General features: G+C 37.8%; 1 protein-coding gene across 2 annotated transcripts in view; it reads right to left on the reverse strand.

Moving 5' to 3' along the window:
* Positions 1 to 2,156: 2,156 nt before the first annotated feature.
* The window catches only part of MED14 (mediator complex subunit 14), a 76,752-nt gene continuing 62,158 nt past the window's right edge, over positions 2,157 to 16,750 (reverse strand). Inside the window, exons 24-31 of one of the 2 annotated variants that reach the window (XM_019747847.2) lie at positions 14,425 to 14,556; positions 12,383 to 12,565; positions 11,208 to 11,443; positions 9,080 to 9,259; positions 8,879 to 8,986; positions 7,364 to 7,489; positions 6,787 to 6,979; positions 2,157 to 4,288 (exon numbers count right to left, since the gene is read on the reverse strand). In XM_019747847.2, the coding sequence (XP_019603406.1) occupies positions 4,215 to 4,288; positions 6,787 to 6,979; positions 7,364 to 7,489; positions 8,879 to 8,986; positions 9,080 to 9,259; positions 11,208 to 11,443; positions 12,383 to 12,565; positions 14,425 to 14,556 (1,232 nt within the window). In that variant the 3' untranslated portion in view covers positions 2,157 to 4,214. The remainder of the gene's footprint in view (positions 4,289 to 6,786; positions 6,980 to 7,363; positions 7,490 to 8,878; positions 8,987 to 9,079; positions 9,260 to 11,207; positions 11,444 to 12,382; positions 12,566 to 14,424; positions 14,557 to 16,750) is intronic. The other variant, XM_019747848.2, reaches the window with a different exon arrangement.

The following is a 16,750-nucleotide window of genomic DNA, read 5'->3' on the forward strand; positions in this document are numbered from 1 at the left end:
ACTCTTGAGGGTGGATTCTGGAGGGCTGCACCACCCAGACAGAGCCCGATAAGGGCTTCTTCTACTATGAACATGAAGCATCGAATTTTAAGATTTAGTACTCTTGATTATACAGTGATACCTCGGTTTTCGAACGTCTCCATTGATGAACATTTCAGTTTATGAACGCGGTAAATTTTATGGATCTATGGTATCATTAGATAGTAAAATTCATGCTAAATTTGCCATTTTAAAGGTTGATTTTAAAGGTCTGGAACAGATTAATCCATTTTGCATTAATTTCTGTGGGGAAACTGGGCCTCGGTTTTCGAATGTTTCAGAACTCGAACAGTCTTCCGGAACAGAATACGTGAGAAAACTGAGGTACCACCGTATAATTAGTGCTCCTCGCGTAAGATAGTCTGAGTTAAGTTCCAAATAATTGTGCCATGAGGGTCAGAAGGCAATGGATTGTCAACTTCAAACAACAAGAGGTCATCTCAGTTTTAGTTGCTTAGTGAGCTTCTTGAGCTTGGAAAACATGTTAAAACTGTGTAGTCAGAAGGCTCTGAGGGAAGAGACTGAAGTCTCCCCCTGTCTTCACGGTTCACAGCAAAGTGACACAGTGTTTAGAACTAGGTTTGGACTCAAACTGTCCTTTCTTAGCTTGTTTGATCTTAAGCAATCTTAAATTTGATCTCAGCAAATCATTTCTCTGGGCCTCCATTTACTCATCTGTAAAAGGAGGATATTAATACCTACTCCATTTGGATTGTTGTGAGGATTAAATACACATTAAATACTTAGAACAGTGCCTGACAACAGGAAGCTCTCAGTAAATATTAGCTATTATTTGATACTGACCTAAATGTGCCCTTCATCAATCAGTCATATTCCTGGGCAAAGTATCTAAACAAATCACACCACTTGGAAATGAAGGCAATTTATAGAAAATTGTGAGATCATGGTCTCCTGGAATTGTGCAGCACAATTCTGGTTGGCCTCTGCTAATTTTTTCTAAACAACCTCAATACTAAATCTACCCTAAATAAATTTAAAACCATCCCCTTAGACACACTATCAATTCCCATTAAACCAAATGAAAAACAAAATTCCACAATTAACAATGAAACATACACTAACATTTTCCCATTCTGTCCCTTAAGTTCCCTGAATACTAAGTTGTGTTAAAATTTTCAGTATATTGAGTATCAAGAATATTCAGTATATTTATATCAAGAATACTTGGGAGATAAATATGAAAGCAAAATGTAACAGGTATTTCTTTGGGGGGAAAATCATGAGAGAAACAACTTTTAATGTTGAAATTGGATCTGAATTTAGAGTAGCAAAATTTCACTTCCTGCATTAGCAAATTAACACTTTGTAAGCGGGCATTTTCCCGCCAAATCGCATCCTAACGCGGGGCTTTTTTGACATTTTCTCGCCAAAATTAGACTTTCCGTAAAATACTCATATCTTTCGATCTATTTGATATTTTTCTATGAAACTTTCAGTGTTTTAGTTTAAAAAGAGGTCTCTATTTATTTACTTTGCAAAATTTTTGCCGGTTCCAACTAGAGGCGATATGACGAGTTTACTCGTTTCCCACAAACAATGTGTTAACCATGGTCCAAAGAATGACTGACAAACCATGAGTATCCTGTGGCTGAACAGGTTACTGTGTTGACTGCAACACAGTAAAGTTATTAGTGGTATTTAAATTCAAAATAATGTATATTTTAGTTTACACTTGCACTTAGTTCACTCAGTTAATTTTCAAATATAAGGTTCAGCCCGTTAATAACTTGGCATGTTTTATTGAAGTTTTTGCTTTTTTCCTCTCTAATTCTGAAAGTACGTCTATACATTCTGAAATGGCATTTCAGCAGATAGAAAAAAGGTGACAAATTAGGACCAATTTCTTCTTTCAGGGTTAAACTACTATTAAACTATACTACTACCCAAAACATCTTCATGAAAATTAAATAGAGAGTTGGTAGTTCTCTGAAACTTGTATAAGTTTTATTTATTACTAAAATTACTAAAATCACATTGAAAACACCTTGAAGACCCAAACTACTAGGAAAAATCTCTATGGGCATCCAGTCCCTTTAAAACTGGGTAACAAAAGAGGCAAAAGACATTGTTTGTGATGAAGCCTAAGATTCAAATGCTAGTGTTTTCAAGCTTTAATACAAGTATAGCAATTCCAAGTACCAAGCATGATATCAAATTTCAAATTCATGGGCATACTCTTAATAAGCATCAAAAGCAAATTTGTTCACTGAATCCTATCTTACTTTTGATTTGCACAATGCATTCAGAGACGAGTTATAATTAGGAAAAAATGTACTGAATGCATCATGTTTAAAAATGCAATTAACATTTCAAAACCAACCACACTTAAAGGAGAAAATACCTGAAAAGTTAACTCTATTAATAAAATTATTTGAGACAATATTACCCTACAGATAAAAATACATTTGTTGTATATACATGTAGATTTCTACATGAAAGAAAGGATTCAGCTCCAAACAGAAAAGGACTGACCCTTGATAAAGACATCTTAGATTGCCAAACTGACATGATTACCACTATAAGGAGAACTGGAAGCAGAAGGATAAAAGGTAAGTTAAAGGAAGGATAAAAGTTTAGTCACCTGCTCCTGAACAGCGGCCGAGTTTGGCGAGAAGCAGGAGATGAAAGCAGAAATAAGATATAGAAGAAAGGCAAAGAAGGCCTCAACTCTGACCAGAAATGAATAGAGACTCAAGCAAAGTTGAGAACAGATATGATATAGCTGCAGTGAGATGCTTGAAACTAGAACTTGGTAGTTGATAGTTACAGAAGCTCAATTAAATCATCTTAAAGTAGAATTAGACAAAGTGTCTAAAATTTCGTAGAGAACCAATATTACACTGACCAGATAACTCAGCATGGTATTATCATTTAAAAAACTTTCCCAAATAACATCGTCACCAGAAGACCTTTGCTTCTGATCACGTTCTTCGAAGCTTATCCAAGTCCCTGACTGACTGGGAGAGACAACACAGTGCTCCAAAAGGCAACTCTGCTGAGATGTGTTAGTACCAGAAACTCCATTTGACCTCGGACAGGCCCTGGATCTTGGATTCTTCAAAGTGAGGGGACTGGACCAGGTTTCTTCCAAGAAAAACATGTTATCGTTTTGTTGACAGTGAATTAAATTGGGATTGTTTAGAATAACCCCAATTTTGGTGGGGACGGTAAGGGGGAGAAGTTAAGCAAGATAAGGAAACATCACAGAAATTTCATGCAAAGGCAGAACATTCAAGTTCTGTTTCCTAATTAATGCTGTATGCAGAAGTATCCTGTAAACTAAATTTGCCCAACAGAAAAAGTTACCACATCCTCAACGGATCAGAATGATTCCAGTATCTGGGATCCTTGATTAATATGAAGTACTCACTGTCTCTTCTCAAAGACTGGGTTTTTTCCTTTTACTCAAATCTTACACTGAAAGACAACCAAGGTGCTAAACGTTCACCACCAGTCAATTTAGGAATGTTTGAAGAAAATAAACTGGAAATGAAGAAGCAGATGTTATCAAATTTCAGACATGTATTATTAAAAATTGTTGGCCCCACCAGGTTAAAGATGAAGGGAGGCCCTGAGAAGTCTATAGAGCTGATATACACACAAGTGAGTGTCACTGTTTTTTTTTTAACCTAGTTTTATTAAATATTGCTTCTTTGGGATGTGTTTATAACAACTCCCAGAACATTTTCATGTAAGGATTCAAAGCGGTCATATTAAAATACAGCTTCAATATAAAGTTTATCACAGTTTTACAGTATTCAAAAATGACAGACCTGCCTTAAAAAACAAAACAAAAACCAAAAAGGACTATTACACCCAAAACATAGGAAAACAATTAAATAAACAAGTTTGGCATTTCCGTAACTTTATAGTATAAAACAGAATATTAAATCTATTACTGGCAAGCGGACACGGATGTATTTCCTACTTTGAAACGTGTCCCATTTAAACACACTATACAAGTTCACTATACAAAAGATTGATGGTCTTTTTTGATGAAAGAAGTGCACCCTGAAAGTTTTTGCCAGTTTAGAATATTAAGCTCTTAAAAGTCAAAAAAGTCCTTTTTCTTTTTTAAACTGAAGGCTGAATTCAGATTTTTTTTTGTTGTTTTGTCTCATTTGTCAGCCTTCCTGGTTTAAAAACAATAGTGTCTATGGACGCCCACCAGGGGGCAGTGTAAGATTAGCCATTAAATCACCAACAGCTGCAAATATTGTGCATTCACCTGCAACAGAGAAAAATGGTCATTAGCTATTCGCAATACAGGAAAGATGATGTTAACACACCGGTGGGGGTAGGGGTAATTAAATCTAAAATTAGCAAGAACTTTAAAGATCAAAATAAAAGAGTAAATTTTAACTGCACAGGTTATAGGGGATTAAGCTTTGGTGTTAAGTATCAGATGATAATTTGGTTTGGGTTTTTTTTTCCTCATGAGGAAATTTTGGGTAAGCCCAAAATTTAGGTTTGAATTTAAGAAGACATGCCTAGAATTTCAATATAGAAACACTGGAGCACTGGGTAAGCCTCTGAAGTTGGGTTTTAAGACTACTGACAACTTGCTTATGCGTTTTGAATCTAATGAAAAGATCTATGTAGTTTATACTTATGCATCAGTTACAACTTCAATGGTGTCCTTCTAATGTTGCATTAAAGGTCAGATAAAATTTCTGTGACAGCACTGTCCAATAGAATTTTCTGTGATGATGGAAATCCTCTATACATGCACTATGGCTACTGAGCACTTCTAACTAGTGTGACTGAGGAACTGAATGTTAAATTGTATTTAATGCTAATTAGATACAATAATTAGATAAATCTAAATAGCCACATGTGGCTAGTGACAGTTATATTGGACAGTACAGTTCTATGACATCTACTGGAGTTTTCTCCCAAATTTTAAGGAAATGATCAACTTCTGGAGTTCAACATTAAAATCAATTAATACAAAAATAAAGTGTTTTTTCTTAAAAGCACTTCACCAGGAGGGGAAGTGATGGATTTGGGAACGGGGGCTGGGGGAGGGGTGCGGGAGGTTAATGATTCATCCTCTCAAATTTCCCCTTTGTTCAAAGAAACCAATACCCTGTCTCTTCCTTCTTATAAATATTATAAGTATTTCAATATAAGAAACCCAAACCAGTTGTAAATATTATGAACCAAAAGTTGGATTCCTTCCCTAGAGGACAGCCGAACACTACAGTGGCTGAAAAGTGAGAGAACTGAACACCTCAATTAAATAATGGCCTCTGGCAAAGGGCAGGATGGGCAGTGACCCTGTGTAAGTTACTGCAATCTTCTCTCCAACCACTGGAAAACTAAGGTACAGAAAGAAAATGAACCAGGCTAAGGCAGAAATAAAAGAAAATAAGAAAAACACTTCCAAAATACCCCAACAATTTCTTAAATAAAAGAAGTTTTATCTTTCTTTTTTAAAAACACGTTTTTGTTACTGATAAGTAGAAAAACTTGCCTGATCTCAACAGGATAAAAACATTCTTTCCTTTTAATTTCAAATTCCATAAGACATGACAGTCATCTGCTTGTGAAAGAATGGTGTTTTGTTAAAGTTCTACTGGACTGCTACTTTGACTATGCTGATAGCTTTAAACTTTGATTCTTAAGGACCTATTTTTAGCTGAAAGAAGACATAAGTCAAAGGATGAACGCAGAAAATTGTAAGAAGTGGAAGAAGTATTACAACAAAAGAAGCATACCCTTCTCTACTGCCCAGTGCATTCCTTATAAATTATACTTGAGTGAGAACTTGCCTATGTACACAATATGGGGAAACAAACAGCTAAAAATGTAACTTCTCTCATGATTCCTATTTCTAGTAAAATTTTGACACTGTTGTATCTAAAAATGTTTCAGAGAACAACTTTCTCTCATTTAAAAACATAATTCTGTTGTTACTATTCTAAACAGAAAGATACAGAGAACTTCCTTAATATTAGAAATAAGCAAATTTAATTTCCTTATTATTAGAAATAGCAAAATGGAAGACAAGTTCTCTTTGCTGAGCTTTATGTTTTATAACCAAAAATTTAGCACTGCCAGGAGTTATGTGTTAAGCATAGGCTACTACAGTATTGAAGGGACCTTGTTTATCTTGCCAGAAACATTCTGGTTTTCTTGGAAATGCTCAGTGTGAGAGCTTCATTGTGCACTTGGTGAAAAGGTTCCCTTGCACCCGCCTGAACTTATATAAGGAGCCCAAAAAGCAGCGATGCCATTTGTATCAGCTTTTATTCTTCACAAAACATTTAGAAGATACAGAACTTTGAATGATATTATTCTATTCATGATTGAACCATGAAATATGAGAAACCGACATGCATTTCAACTTGGTGATGTACAGAGTGGCAGGTCTCGATGGTAGGGCAGGAATTACAGCCATGGAAAATTCTATCATCCTAACCTAGGGCTTTGTGGCAATGTGTGCTATAAATACAAGCTTCTGGCATTAGCAACTGGGTCAGTCCCAATAGTAAATCACTAACAAAAATAAAGTCCAGGCAGCAGAGACATGGACAAAAACGAAGAGCCAGTGAGAAAGGAAGAAAGCGACAGGCAGACATTAAGAGGGCCACAGCAACCAGAGCTCTATTACTAGAATTGGGGGCAAAGTGGGTAAGGAGAGAGCAGAGGGGAGAAGGGGAAATCTCTCAAAAGAACTCTTACAACATATATGCAATAAAATACCATCTACTGGTCATGTACCTTGTCGTGGTGGGTTCATCTCTGCAAACCTCTTCAGAATGTTGCTGACCATCATGGGAGCAGCAACAGAAGAGTTCTGCTGCCTGGGAATGTCTGCCTGCTGGGTGGTACCTGAAGCCATGTCATAAATGATTGGAACTATAATACTAACAGGTTCTTGGGGAGGGACCGATGTTTTCTGAGTTAGTTGAAGCTGTAGACACACAACACACACAAAGAGAAGAAAAACACAGTAAGAAAATAAAACATTTGACTAAAGGTATCAAAGGTACTATCATTTACTCTCTCTACTGTCACATTAAGATACATCAAGCAAAAGAAAAATGTGACAAGAAAAGTGACAAACAACTGAATATTATGATTAAGATGCAACTGTCACACAACTATCTAGTTCAATAACTTTCTGTTATTCCTAAAGGAACCAGGATTACATGAAGTCCAAACTGACAATTAAGGAATCCGGGCCTATGTTTGGCAGCAAAGATGATTTCTCCAGTTATCACAAAGTTGCTCTATTAGCCTCACATGGCTTTTTCCTCAGAACCTCCGCAACACACACACACTGGGTGGTACTTACAAAAAATAGCATTTTGGATTTCAGCACCACAGCAGGAGTCCCAGGAGGTGCAATTGGCGGTGCGCTAGGAGGGATCGTCAGGCAAAACTGAACGTTCCATTTCAGCTGTGTTGCCTGGTCAGGAAACTGTTTTTTTGGGGGAAAAACAAACAAACAAAATCAAGATAAACTCATATGAACATCAGGAATCTGAAAGGTTAGATATTTTATACTTATCAACAGAACATCAAGTTGATAACCTGCATTTTTTTTCCCAAAGGAAATATATACGTGAGTGAAGTTACTAACTGAAAAGTCAATTCTGGATTTATGTGATGTTCCCCCTCCTCCCCTCCCACTTCATTAATTCCCAAGGCCTACGGATTCTGCTTCTTCAGTGTCTCTGACATCTGTTACTTCCTCTTTATTTTCACTGATTCTGCTGAGCTCAAGGCTTTGTTACTTCTCCTAATAGTCCCTTCTAGTGGCTGCCTCTCCCAGTCCATCCTTATGCCACTGCCAAACGTCCTACAGCATGGTTCTAATCTAGCTCACAAATGTTCAGTGACATGCAGTGACACCTGTTGTTCCCTCCACCCCCTCCCAGGATCAACACCTGGCATTCAAAGCTCTTAACTGGTGCCAGTCTAGACTTCCCAGTCTCATTTCCAATTCCTTCTAAAACAAACTAGTCAAACTGTGTTAATAATTTTAAATTATATCCACTGGTGCTTTTTTTTAGCCACATAAATATTTACTCCCTTAAAAACCCAAGTGGATATTTTTTGACATAAATAATGTTTCCTAGAGCCTATCAGAGCAAAAGCCAAATACTGAGACTATTACCAAAGAAACATTACTGTCCCGATATTAAAACGCCAAGTGAAAAACGGAATGAGGTATTTATAATTACCCAAAGCAATACTAGAAAATTAAAATGAAAGGACTACTGTAAGATTAGAAAAATATAATCAGCTGTCACCTGGATTCCATCTATGTAATTGTATAGTTTCATAGGAAAAAAGAGGGATTAAAAATCTCCCAGAGAAGATGACAAGATTTTTTTGATAAATGGCATTAGAGCATTTAGGGGCATCTGAAAAAGTTGGATCCATACCTCATATTTGACACCAAGATATACTTAAAATGGATAAAAATTTAAATAATTTAAAAAATGAATCGATGATAGTGTTAGAAGAAACCATGGGAGGGTTACTGAGTAGGAAGAGTGTATATTAAACGTATTTGCTTTTATAAAAGGTAAGCCACTGGTAACTTGGGTTGCCTGTGGAGAGGGGACTAGATGGCTGGACAGGGATGGATGGGAAATTTCCCACTGTAGCATCTTGTTCTAAATTTAAAAGATACAAGAGGATTGTGTTACCTATTCAAAGACAAAATTTAAGTTAGAAATTAAGAAGAATTTAAGAGAAAAATGGAAGGACCTAAATGGGTGAAAACTAATAAACACTGCTCCCACCACCTCCAAACTCAAATCAACCTGGCTATAAAAGTTTATGTATCTCTGTAACTTACCAGCTCCAGTTTCATAATATGCACACAGTCCCTGAGGATGTGTGTAGGAGCTCCTAATAGCTTGGTGAAGGCTATTAATGTATTGGCTTTAAATGGAGGTCCTGCAACCTACAGGGATAAATAAAGCAAGTTATTCTTCATTCTACCTTGACTCTTCTGTTTCATTGATTTTATTAAAATTATGCATTAACAAACACATACTCTTGTTTCAAAGAATTTCTCCAAAACTTGAAGTTCTTCAGGTTTCCACTGTCCTGCATTCTCAGGTGTCACTTTTAGCTGAAGGGTTTGGTTGGTTTTGGGACTAAGGGCTACTCTGCATTTCAGCGCATCCGTCTTAAACATAATCACTCCGGGTTCATTGGAATTTATCAGCTGCAGCTGCAAAAAAAAAGGATGCATCAAGTCACCGTGAGACAACATGTAAGATGAAGAGACAATGAAAATGTTACCTACAGAACTGTTTCAAAAAGAAAACAATTCAGTTGACACCTGTTCCTAAACGAAGGTATCTAGGCACTGAGCACCAACGACTGCTAACAACATCACAAAGAAAAGCAATCAGACATCATACGTCTCTTGATGGAAGAGCGTAACACCACCTATGAAATATTCTTGCAACAACCAACTCGAGCCTGGATTCAGTAGTTAGATCCACGGGATTGATCCATATTATAGAAATATGGAGGCCAAAGAACATGATAAATGATTCCAAAGGGATGCAATCAGCAAAATCCAGACTGTGAGAAACTCTACAGGACAAATGATATGGTTTCTTCAACAAATAAATCATGTGAGAAGTGGAGGGGGAATCAATAGTTTTGAAAGGGACTTAAAAACTTGTTTGGATTCTGATTCACACTGTAAAAACGGTGGTAACGGGAAATCTGGACACCAGCTAGATATTTGATGATAATGAAATTGTATTTATGGATGAAATGATGTCTGGAATTTGCTATCAAACAATTTGGGAGGAACTATAGATGAAACAATATTGATGTGTGTTCACTGTTGAAGGTGGGTGATGAGAACAGAGAGGTTTATTATCCAATTCTACTTTTGTATATGCTTAAAATTTCCCACAATAGCAAGTTTTTAAAACAATGGCACATTAGGAAAAAAGAATAAAGAGTACAATTACAAAACGTTAGATCTGGATTGGGACCTTATGCTAGCCAAGGGGTTGGTAAGTACTTTAGGCTATATGGACTCTGTTGCAACCACTCAATGATGCCACTGTAGCTGAAAGCAGCCTTATGACAATTCGTAATTGAGTGGAAGTGGCTGTGTTCTAATAAAACTTTGTTTATGAAAACAGCTGGTGGGCAGGAGTTGCCCGCCTCCAGGCCCAGTTTATTGACCTCTGCTCTAGCCTAATATGTTGATCATGCAAATGAGCAAAATGAGTTTCAAAATGGCAGAGTAGAGGCTAGATCACAGGTCTGATGATTACCATTTCAAATGCTAATTTATTCAACTTATGTTAAAACTTCTATTTTCTTCAAATCTGAATATAAAGGTTACAAAATCGCTTGATGCCATCCTTGGAGTAGATATTTTCAACATTCACTATTCCGACTACCACCTCATTAACACATATATACATCAACAACAATAATAATTATAAATAACTAATATGCACTGAATACCAAGACATTATGCTATAGGCGTTATATGAAATATCTCAAATTCCTACAACTGTTATGAGTTAGGTAGAATTACCTACTATTATCAAAAAGGTGAAGAAATTTGCCCGAGCTCTTACTAGCAGGTGGCAGGGCCTGGCTATAAACTCAGGCAGCCGGACTCGAGAATGGGTACTCTCAACTCTGAACTAAAGGTATCACCATAGCATAATAGGTTAAAAGGTCTTTTCTATAAGGGTTTTTAAATCAATTCAATTGCTCGTGCATTTTAAAAAGCAGCTTTTATCCTTGTGATCATAATTAATTTTATCTCAATAGAGACTCAGATTCAAAGTCAGCCTGCCGGCAAAAGCATTCTAGAGAACAAGTAGTTACTCACATGCTATTCTCTGCAAAGCCAGATCCTGGGCGCACTGTCCTATGGTACTGTGCGGACCTAGCTCCAGGTCCATGTTAACCACAGCATGGCAAATTATAAAATGAAGGAATATGTTAACATAAGAATGAAAAAGAAAATAATGGAATCCATTTTTAATGCTAGGGCTGGGTGAAAGCATAATTGTAACAAGTTGGTTAAAGGAGATGAGGGAATATCACTTTAGTTCAGATCCTATTCTGAGGGGCAACGTAGCACTTGCCTTTGACAATCACCACTTATGAGTTAGTTCACCAGGCACCCATACCGTTTCTTGTTGAATAATTCTTTGAAGGTGTCGTCTCATGATGACCGATCCGAGGAATCTCTCAAGTGGAGAACAAAGGTAACTACCTGCCAGGCCAGGTACGAGGCCTGGCGTTGGAGAGGGCAGCAGTAAAATGTTCAAGGCACTGTGAGTGAGGATGGTGGGTATGGAGGCTGCCCAGGAGCGCTGAGGTAGTTTACGAGGTGGGGGCATGTTTGTTGGCATCGTTTGGGAACCTTTTGAGAAGGAAAACATGTTGTTTCATTTATAAATACATATTATCTCATTGTTCCTTGCTTTGCTTTTATTACAAACCTTTGATATTCTACAGCAATCCATACTGTTTTAGTTACTCCTTGTGGTGTAACAATCATATATCAGCTTTCTCTTAGCAAAAACAGCCACCGTTATTCTCCATGTGGACAACTCCCTTGCAATAATAAGACTTGGCCACAATTCCTTCAAGGAGGGGTGGATTCTATTTCTCCACCTAGAACCTGGGTTGGCTTTGTGACTCGCAGTAGCCTACAGAATGCAGTGGAAGTGATGCACTGCCAGCTGCAAGCCTAGGTTTTTCATTCAGTTTCTTGGAGCCTCCTGTCCAATCACCAGGTGAACAAGCTCATGATCAAGTATGAGACCACACGGAACACAGAGAAGCCTTGCCAGCCGAGGGCATCCTAAATCAACCAGGCCCCAGACAACCCCGGAGCTGACCACAGATGCATGAGTGAGCCCAGCAGAGGCTGAAAGAATCACCCAGCTGGGCTCAGCTGCAGAATGGTGAGCGAACATACAATTGTTTTAAGCCACTAAAAGTCAGGCAGCAAAAGCTAACATATTTGTACAACTCTTCCTTGTGTGTTAATCTGCAGAACCTTTATCAGTTAACTTTAGGTATCTTTTAAGGTCTAGTATTACAGCTAAAATAGTAGTCATAACAGAGGTACTGGGTCTTACCTCAGAAGACTTCTGTAGGAGACATTTCTTTTTTATGTTTTGTCTGACTTTGCCAATTAACTATTGTTACAACTGATTTACTAAATGGATAAAAGTTGAAGTTATTAAGTATCCCCATTCAACAAGTAGCTCATGATTTTCAAATGTGAGAATGAAATAAAATAGGTCACTTGTTGATTAAACCAAAAGCAAACATAAAAATGATTACAACTCACTTGTTCCAGCTCGAGGGGAATGAGAAGCATCTGGAACAGGAGAATGTAGTGATGGATTGGCGGGTGACATACCAGGCAACCGTGTCGCTGGTGATGGGCCAGACACTTGAGGAGACCCCGGCCAGTTTCCTGCTCGTCCACTTGGTGACACCATAGTGTATGGAGAACTGGGGTCCAGGGTTCCTGTCAACAAGTAAACAAACGGTTTTCAAAACCTGTATTTTAATAACTGAAAAGTACTTCACAGCATTTAAATGCTTATACCCTACCTGGTGATAATTTTATTATTTTTCAGTAAGATATTTCACTGAAGCATGATGTTCCTTAGAATGACACATCTGACTCTCTATTTTGTGCAGTTTATGTACTTTTAAACATGATATAAAAATTAGAAAGATAAAAAGACTGAGAAAGGATAAAATTTACCTTTACCTTCACATAAGCTTTAAGATGTGTAATATGTAATAATTTACACCATGTAACAACCTACTATATATTTGAAAATATTAAGCCAAAAAAAAAAAAAATCTCAAAGCTCCTTTAAGGAAAGAAATCTTTATTATTTTTAAACTAACCCTGACAAATGGTTTTCATTCTATTCAGAGAAGGCTGAGGAGAGGGACATTTTCTATTTTCTTTATTTAGTAAAGGCTACGCTGACTAAGAAATGAGCCAAAGAATCAAGTTTTGAAAGCAGTTACTTTGTGAACAATTTGTTATTTAAATTTCATCCTGCAGACAGATACCTTTAACGTATTATTTATACCCCTTTGTAACCAAATGACAAACTGAGAAAATACTTCTACCATATCAGAGAGTAAATGGTCCTTACAAATTGGTAAGAAAAAAACATAAGAACAAAGGCAAAGGGTATAAACTGGCAGGCATAAAATAAACACTAAAGACCAGTGAACTTCACTAATAAATGCACGTTAAATAAGTTACCATTTTTTACCTATCAAAATGACCAAGATTTTAAAAAATCATAATACCCTGTGTTGGCAATGATGCAGGAAAACAGACATTCTTGTATGATACTAGAGGAAATTGGTATAGCCTTTCAGGTGGGCAATTTGCAAAATGTTTCAAAATCTTTAGAATTTCTCACACCCTTTGAGACAGCAATTCCACTTCTAGGAACTTAAGGAAATAATCGTGTGAGCATAAATAACACCATTTTTAGCTGTGAAAAAATGGAAACATTCTAAATTTATCATAATAGGAGAACAGTTAAATTATGGTATGCCCAAACAAGGAGATACTATGAAGCCATTTAGTATGACGATATAGAGTTTTTACTGTCAGAAACATTCTTGCAAATGTTAATAGTAAAGAGTAAAATCACAGATGTTACACAGCTATAAAATCTGAGGAAGCTTGTTATGATTTAGCATGGTCTTCATGATATATTTAAGTGAAAAAAGTAAGGCACTAAACACCATGTGCAATAGTATGCTGCCTGCCATGTGTGTAAAAGAGAAGGAAAGAATACAAGTATTTGCTCGTGTATGCATAAAACATCTCTCTCCAAGAGATGTATTAATAAGCAATTAATAACATTAAAATGCCTCTGGGAAGAGGAACTAGATTAGCTGGTGGAATAAAATGGAAACACTTCACTGGCTACCTCTTGTATCTTTATCTATCTGAACCAATTTGAAATAGAATTTTTGAGTTAAAGAGTTAAAAAATTCAAGTCTCAAAATAATACATATGGTAGGGTCCCAATTTTTTTTTTTGAGGGGGGGATTTCAGGGGGGAGACACAAAAAGGGGTAGAGAGCAAGCAAGAGCAACAGAGATTCAAGCAGGCTGGCAAGCAGGGGGTGAGTAATGGAAGAGCCGAAGCGAGGGAAAGGGAGAGAGTCCAAAGCAGACAGACTAACTGGTAGATCTCCGTGTAGTGTGATTAAGAAAAATTTATTTTCTTTTGCTATTTCCCCAATAAACAAGTACTAAGTTTGTAATAAGAAAATAATTTATTTAACAAAAACTATTTTCATGTCACTCTTATGCTACAGCGATTTCCATGTACGGACTCACCATGTGGACTAGCAAAACTGGCCCCTGGTCCTATTGAGATTCCATGCGAGGATGGGGGAGGAGTTGGAACAAATGACGCTGGTGAAGGGGCTCTCAAAGCCCCACTGGGGGAGCTGGCGGCATGCAGATTTCCTAATAAAGGAAAATAATTATAGATGATCTTGCAGGACACATATTATGTCCTGTCAAAGGATCCCAAGTTAAGACTTTACAGACTAAAGAAACAAGTAGTAAAGCTGCCATAAATAGCACAAAGGAAAACTGGAACAATTTCATTACTGAGAGATCAATTCTATGGGGCCCAAATTCTAGCTCTTATATTGACTAATCCTTTTTTTAAACATCCAGTGTACTTTTTATTCACTCATTTAACAAGTAGGCATGAACATCAACTTCATACCAAGTACTGCAGGCACTGGGGATGCAGCAGTTAACAAGAGACAAAAATTCCTGCCCTCACGGAATGTATATTCTAGTAGAATGAGAAAGACTAACAAATACAGAGGGTGCAAAAAAAAATGTATACACATTTTAAGAAAGGAAAAAATTGTATTAAAATTGTAATATTCAATATATACCAATAACAAAAGATGAATAAAAGTCATGTGTATACGTTTTTTGGCAGCCCCGGTATATGTCAGGTAGTGGTAAGTGCTGTGGACAAAAACAAGGCAAGGCAAGGGGGCGATACTGTGCAGTGGCAGAGGTGGGTGCTGTTCTTTCTATAAAGCTATCAGAGAAGACCTCTCCAAGAAAGGGACACGTGAGCTGACACGAAGAAAGTGAGAGATAAGGCATGAGGATATCCAGGGGATAAGATACTCCAGGCAAACAGAAGAACTACTGCAAAGGCTCCCAAGGTAGCAGCAGTTGTAAATAACAGGGAGGCGGCCAGTGTGACTGGAACAGGGTGAGCACGGGGGGCGTGGGGGAGGGGATGAGGTCAGAGAGGCGGGGGTGGTCCTAGATCACACAGGACTTGTAAGCTACTCTAAGGACTTAGGGTTTACCCTGAATGAAATAGGAAGCCACTTGCAGAGTTTGGAGCAGAGGAGTCATGAACTAACTTCTGTTCAGAAGGATCACTGTAGCTGCTGTGTGAAAAACAGACTATAGGGCAAGGACAGGGAAACCAGTTAGAGGTAACTGCAATCATCCAGGTGAGAGAGGGTTAGTGGCCTGGGAAAGGGCGAAAGCTGAGATGGTGAAAAGTGGTTAGATTCTGGATAAATTCTGAAGATAGTGCTGACAGTCTGTGGTACCAGACTGAGTGTGGGTGTGAGAGGATGAGGAGTCCAACATGGCTGTAATAGCTTTGGCCGGAGTAGGAAGGAAGGGGTGTCTGTGGGAGGAGCAGCACGGGGCGGGGAGGGGGACTGGATTGATCAGGAGTGGTTTTGGCCATGCTGAGTTTCAGATATCCACTAGATAGCTATATGGAAATGCTGGAAAATACAGGACTTGAGTTCCGGGGAGAGGCCTAGATAGGAGATATAAAAACTGGGAGACATGAGCTGAAACATGGTATCTAGCCACAGGACTAGTTTCAATTTAGAATTATGAAAGGGGAACTATGACTACCGAAACTATATGAATAAGTACAACATTCAAATACTTGCTACATTACCATAACTACCCTCAATATCAGCAAGTTTCAAATTCTCTACCACTATGAGTTTGTTTTATGTTCTAGAATACCTAATGCAATGCCTTACCTTCAATAAATATGTTGATCAACTTGATTAACTTTTGTTATATTTATTATTTACCTGTGTGCCCTAGACACATGACTTAACTTCTCCATGCCTGTTTTCCTCTGTAAAATGGGAATAACAACAGGACCTATGCCATGGATTTGCTATAGGGATTAAATGGGTAAAGTGCTTACAACGAGCTTGGCATATAGTAAACACTATATACCTGTCTGGTACTATCATTACTTCAAAATAATTTTATTTCTTCTACCTTCTGTGCAAAGCCAGTCTCAGCTCATATCCTAGAATCACACTCCCCATCGGTTCTATGCCTGTGTCGCCTGTTTTCGTCCTCGCTACCTGCTGCTCCTTCTCGGTTGACTGCCAGTGCTCCTCAGGGGCTGAGCCCACCCATCCACTCGGGCTTCAACGACCTTCAGTGACATGACAATAACTTCCAAGTCTTCATCTGTAGTCCAACTATCTCCGAGGAGCAGGGAGGGGATCATCTACCCAAGAAATGTGACACCTGTCTTCCTTGCTAGATGATAAGCTCGAGAGCAGGGCTGGTATGTGACTCACTGCTGAATCCTCAGCAACATGTAGCATGTGGCACACAGCAAGTGCGTAAG

Source organism: Rhinolophus sinicus, chromosome X, assembly GCF_036562045.2.
Source record: "Rhinolophus sinicus isolate RSC01 chromosome X, ASM3656204v1, whole genome shotgun sequence".
Taxonomy (NCBI): domain Eukaryota; kingdom Metazoa; phylum Chordata; class Mammalia; order Chiroptera; family Rhinolophidae; genus Rhinolophus; species Rhinolophus sinicus.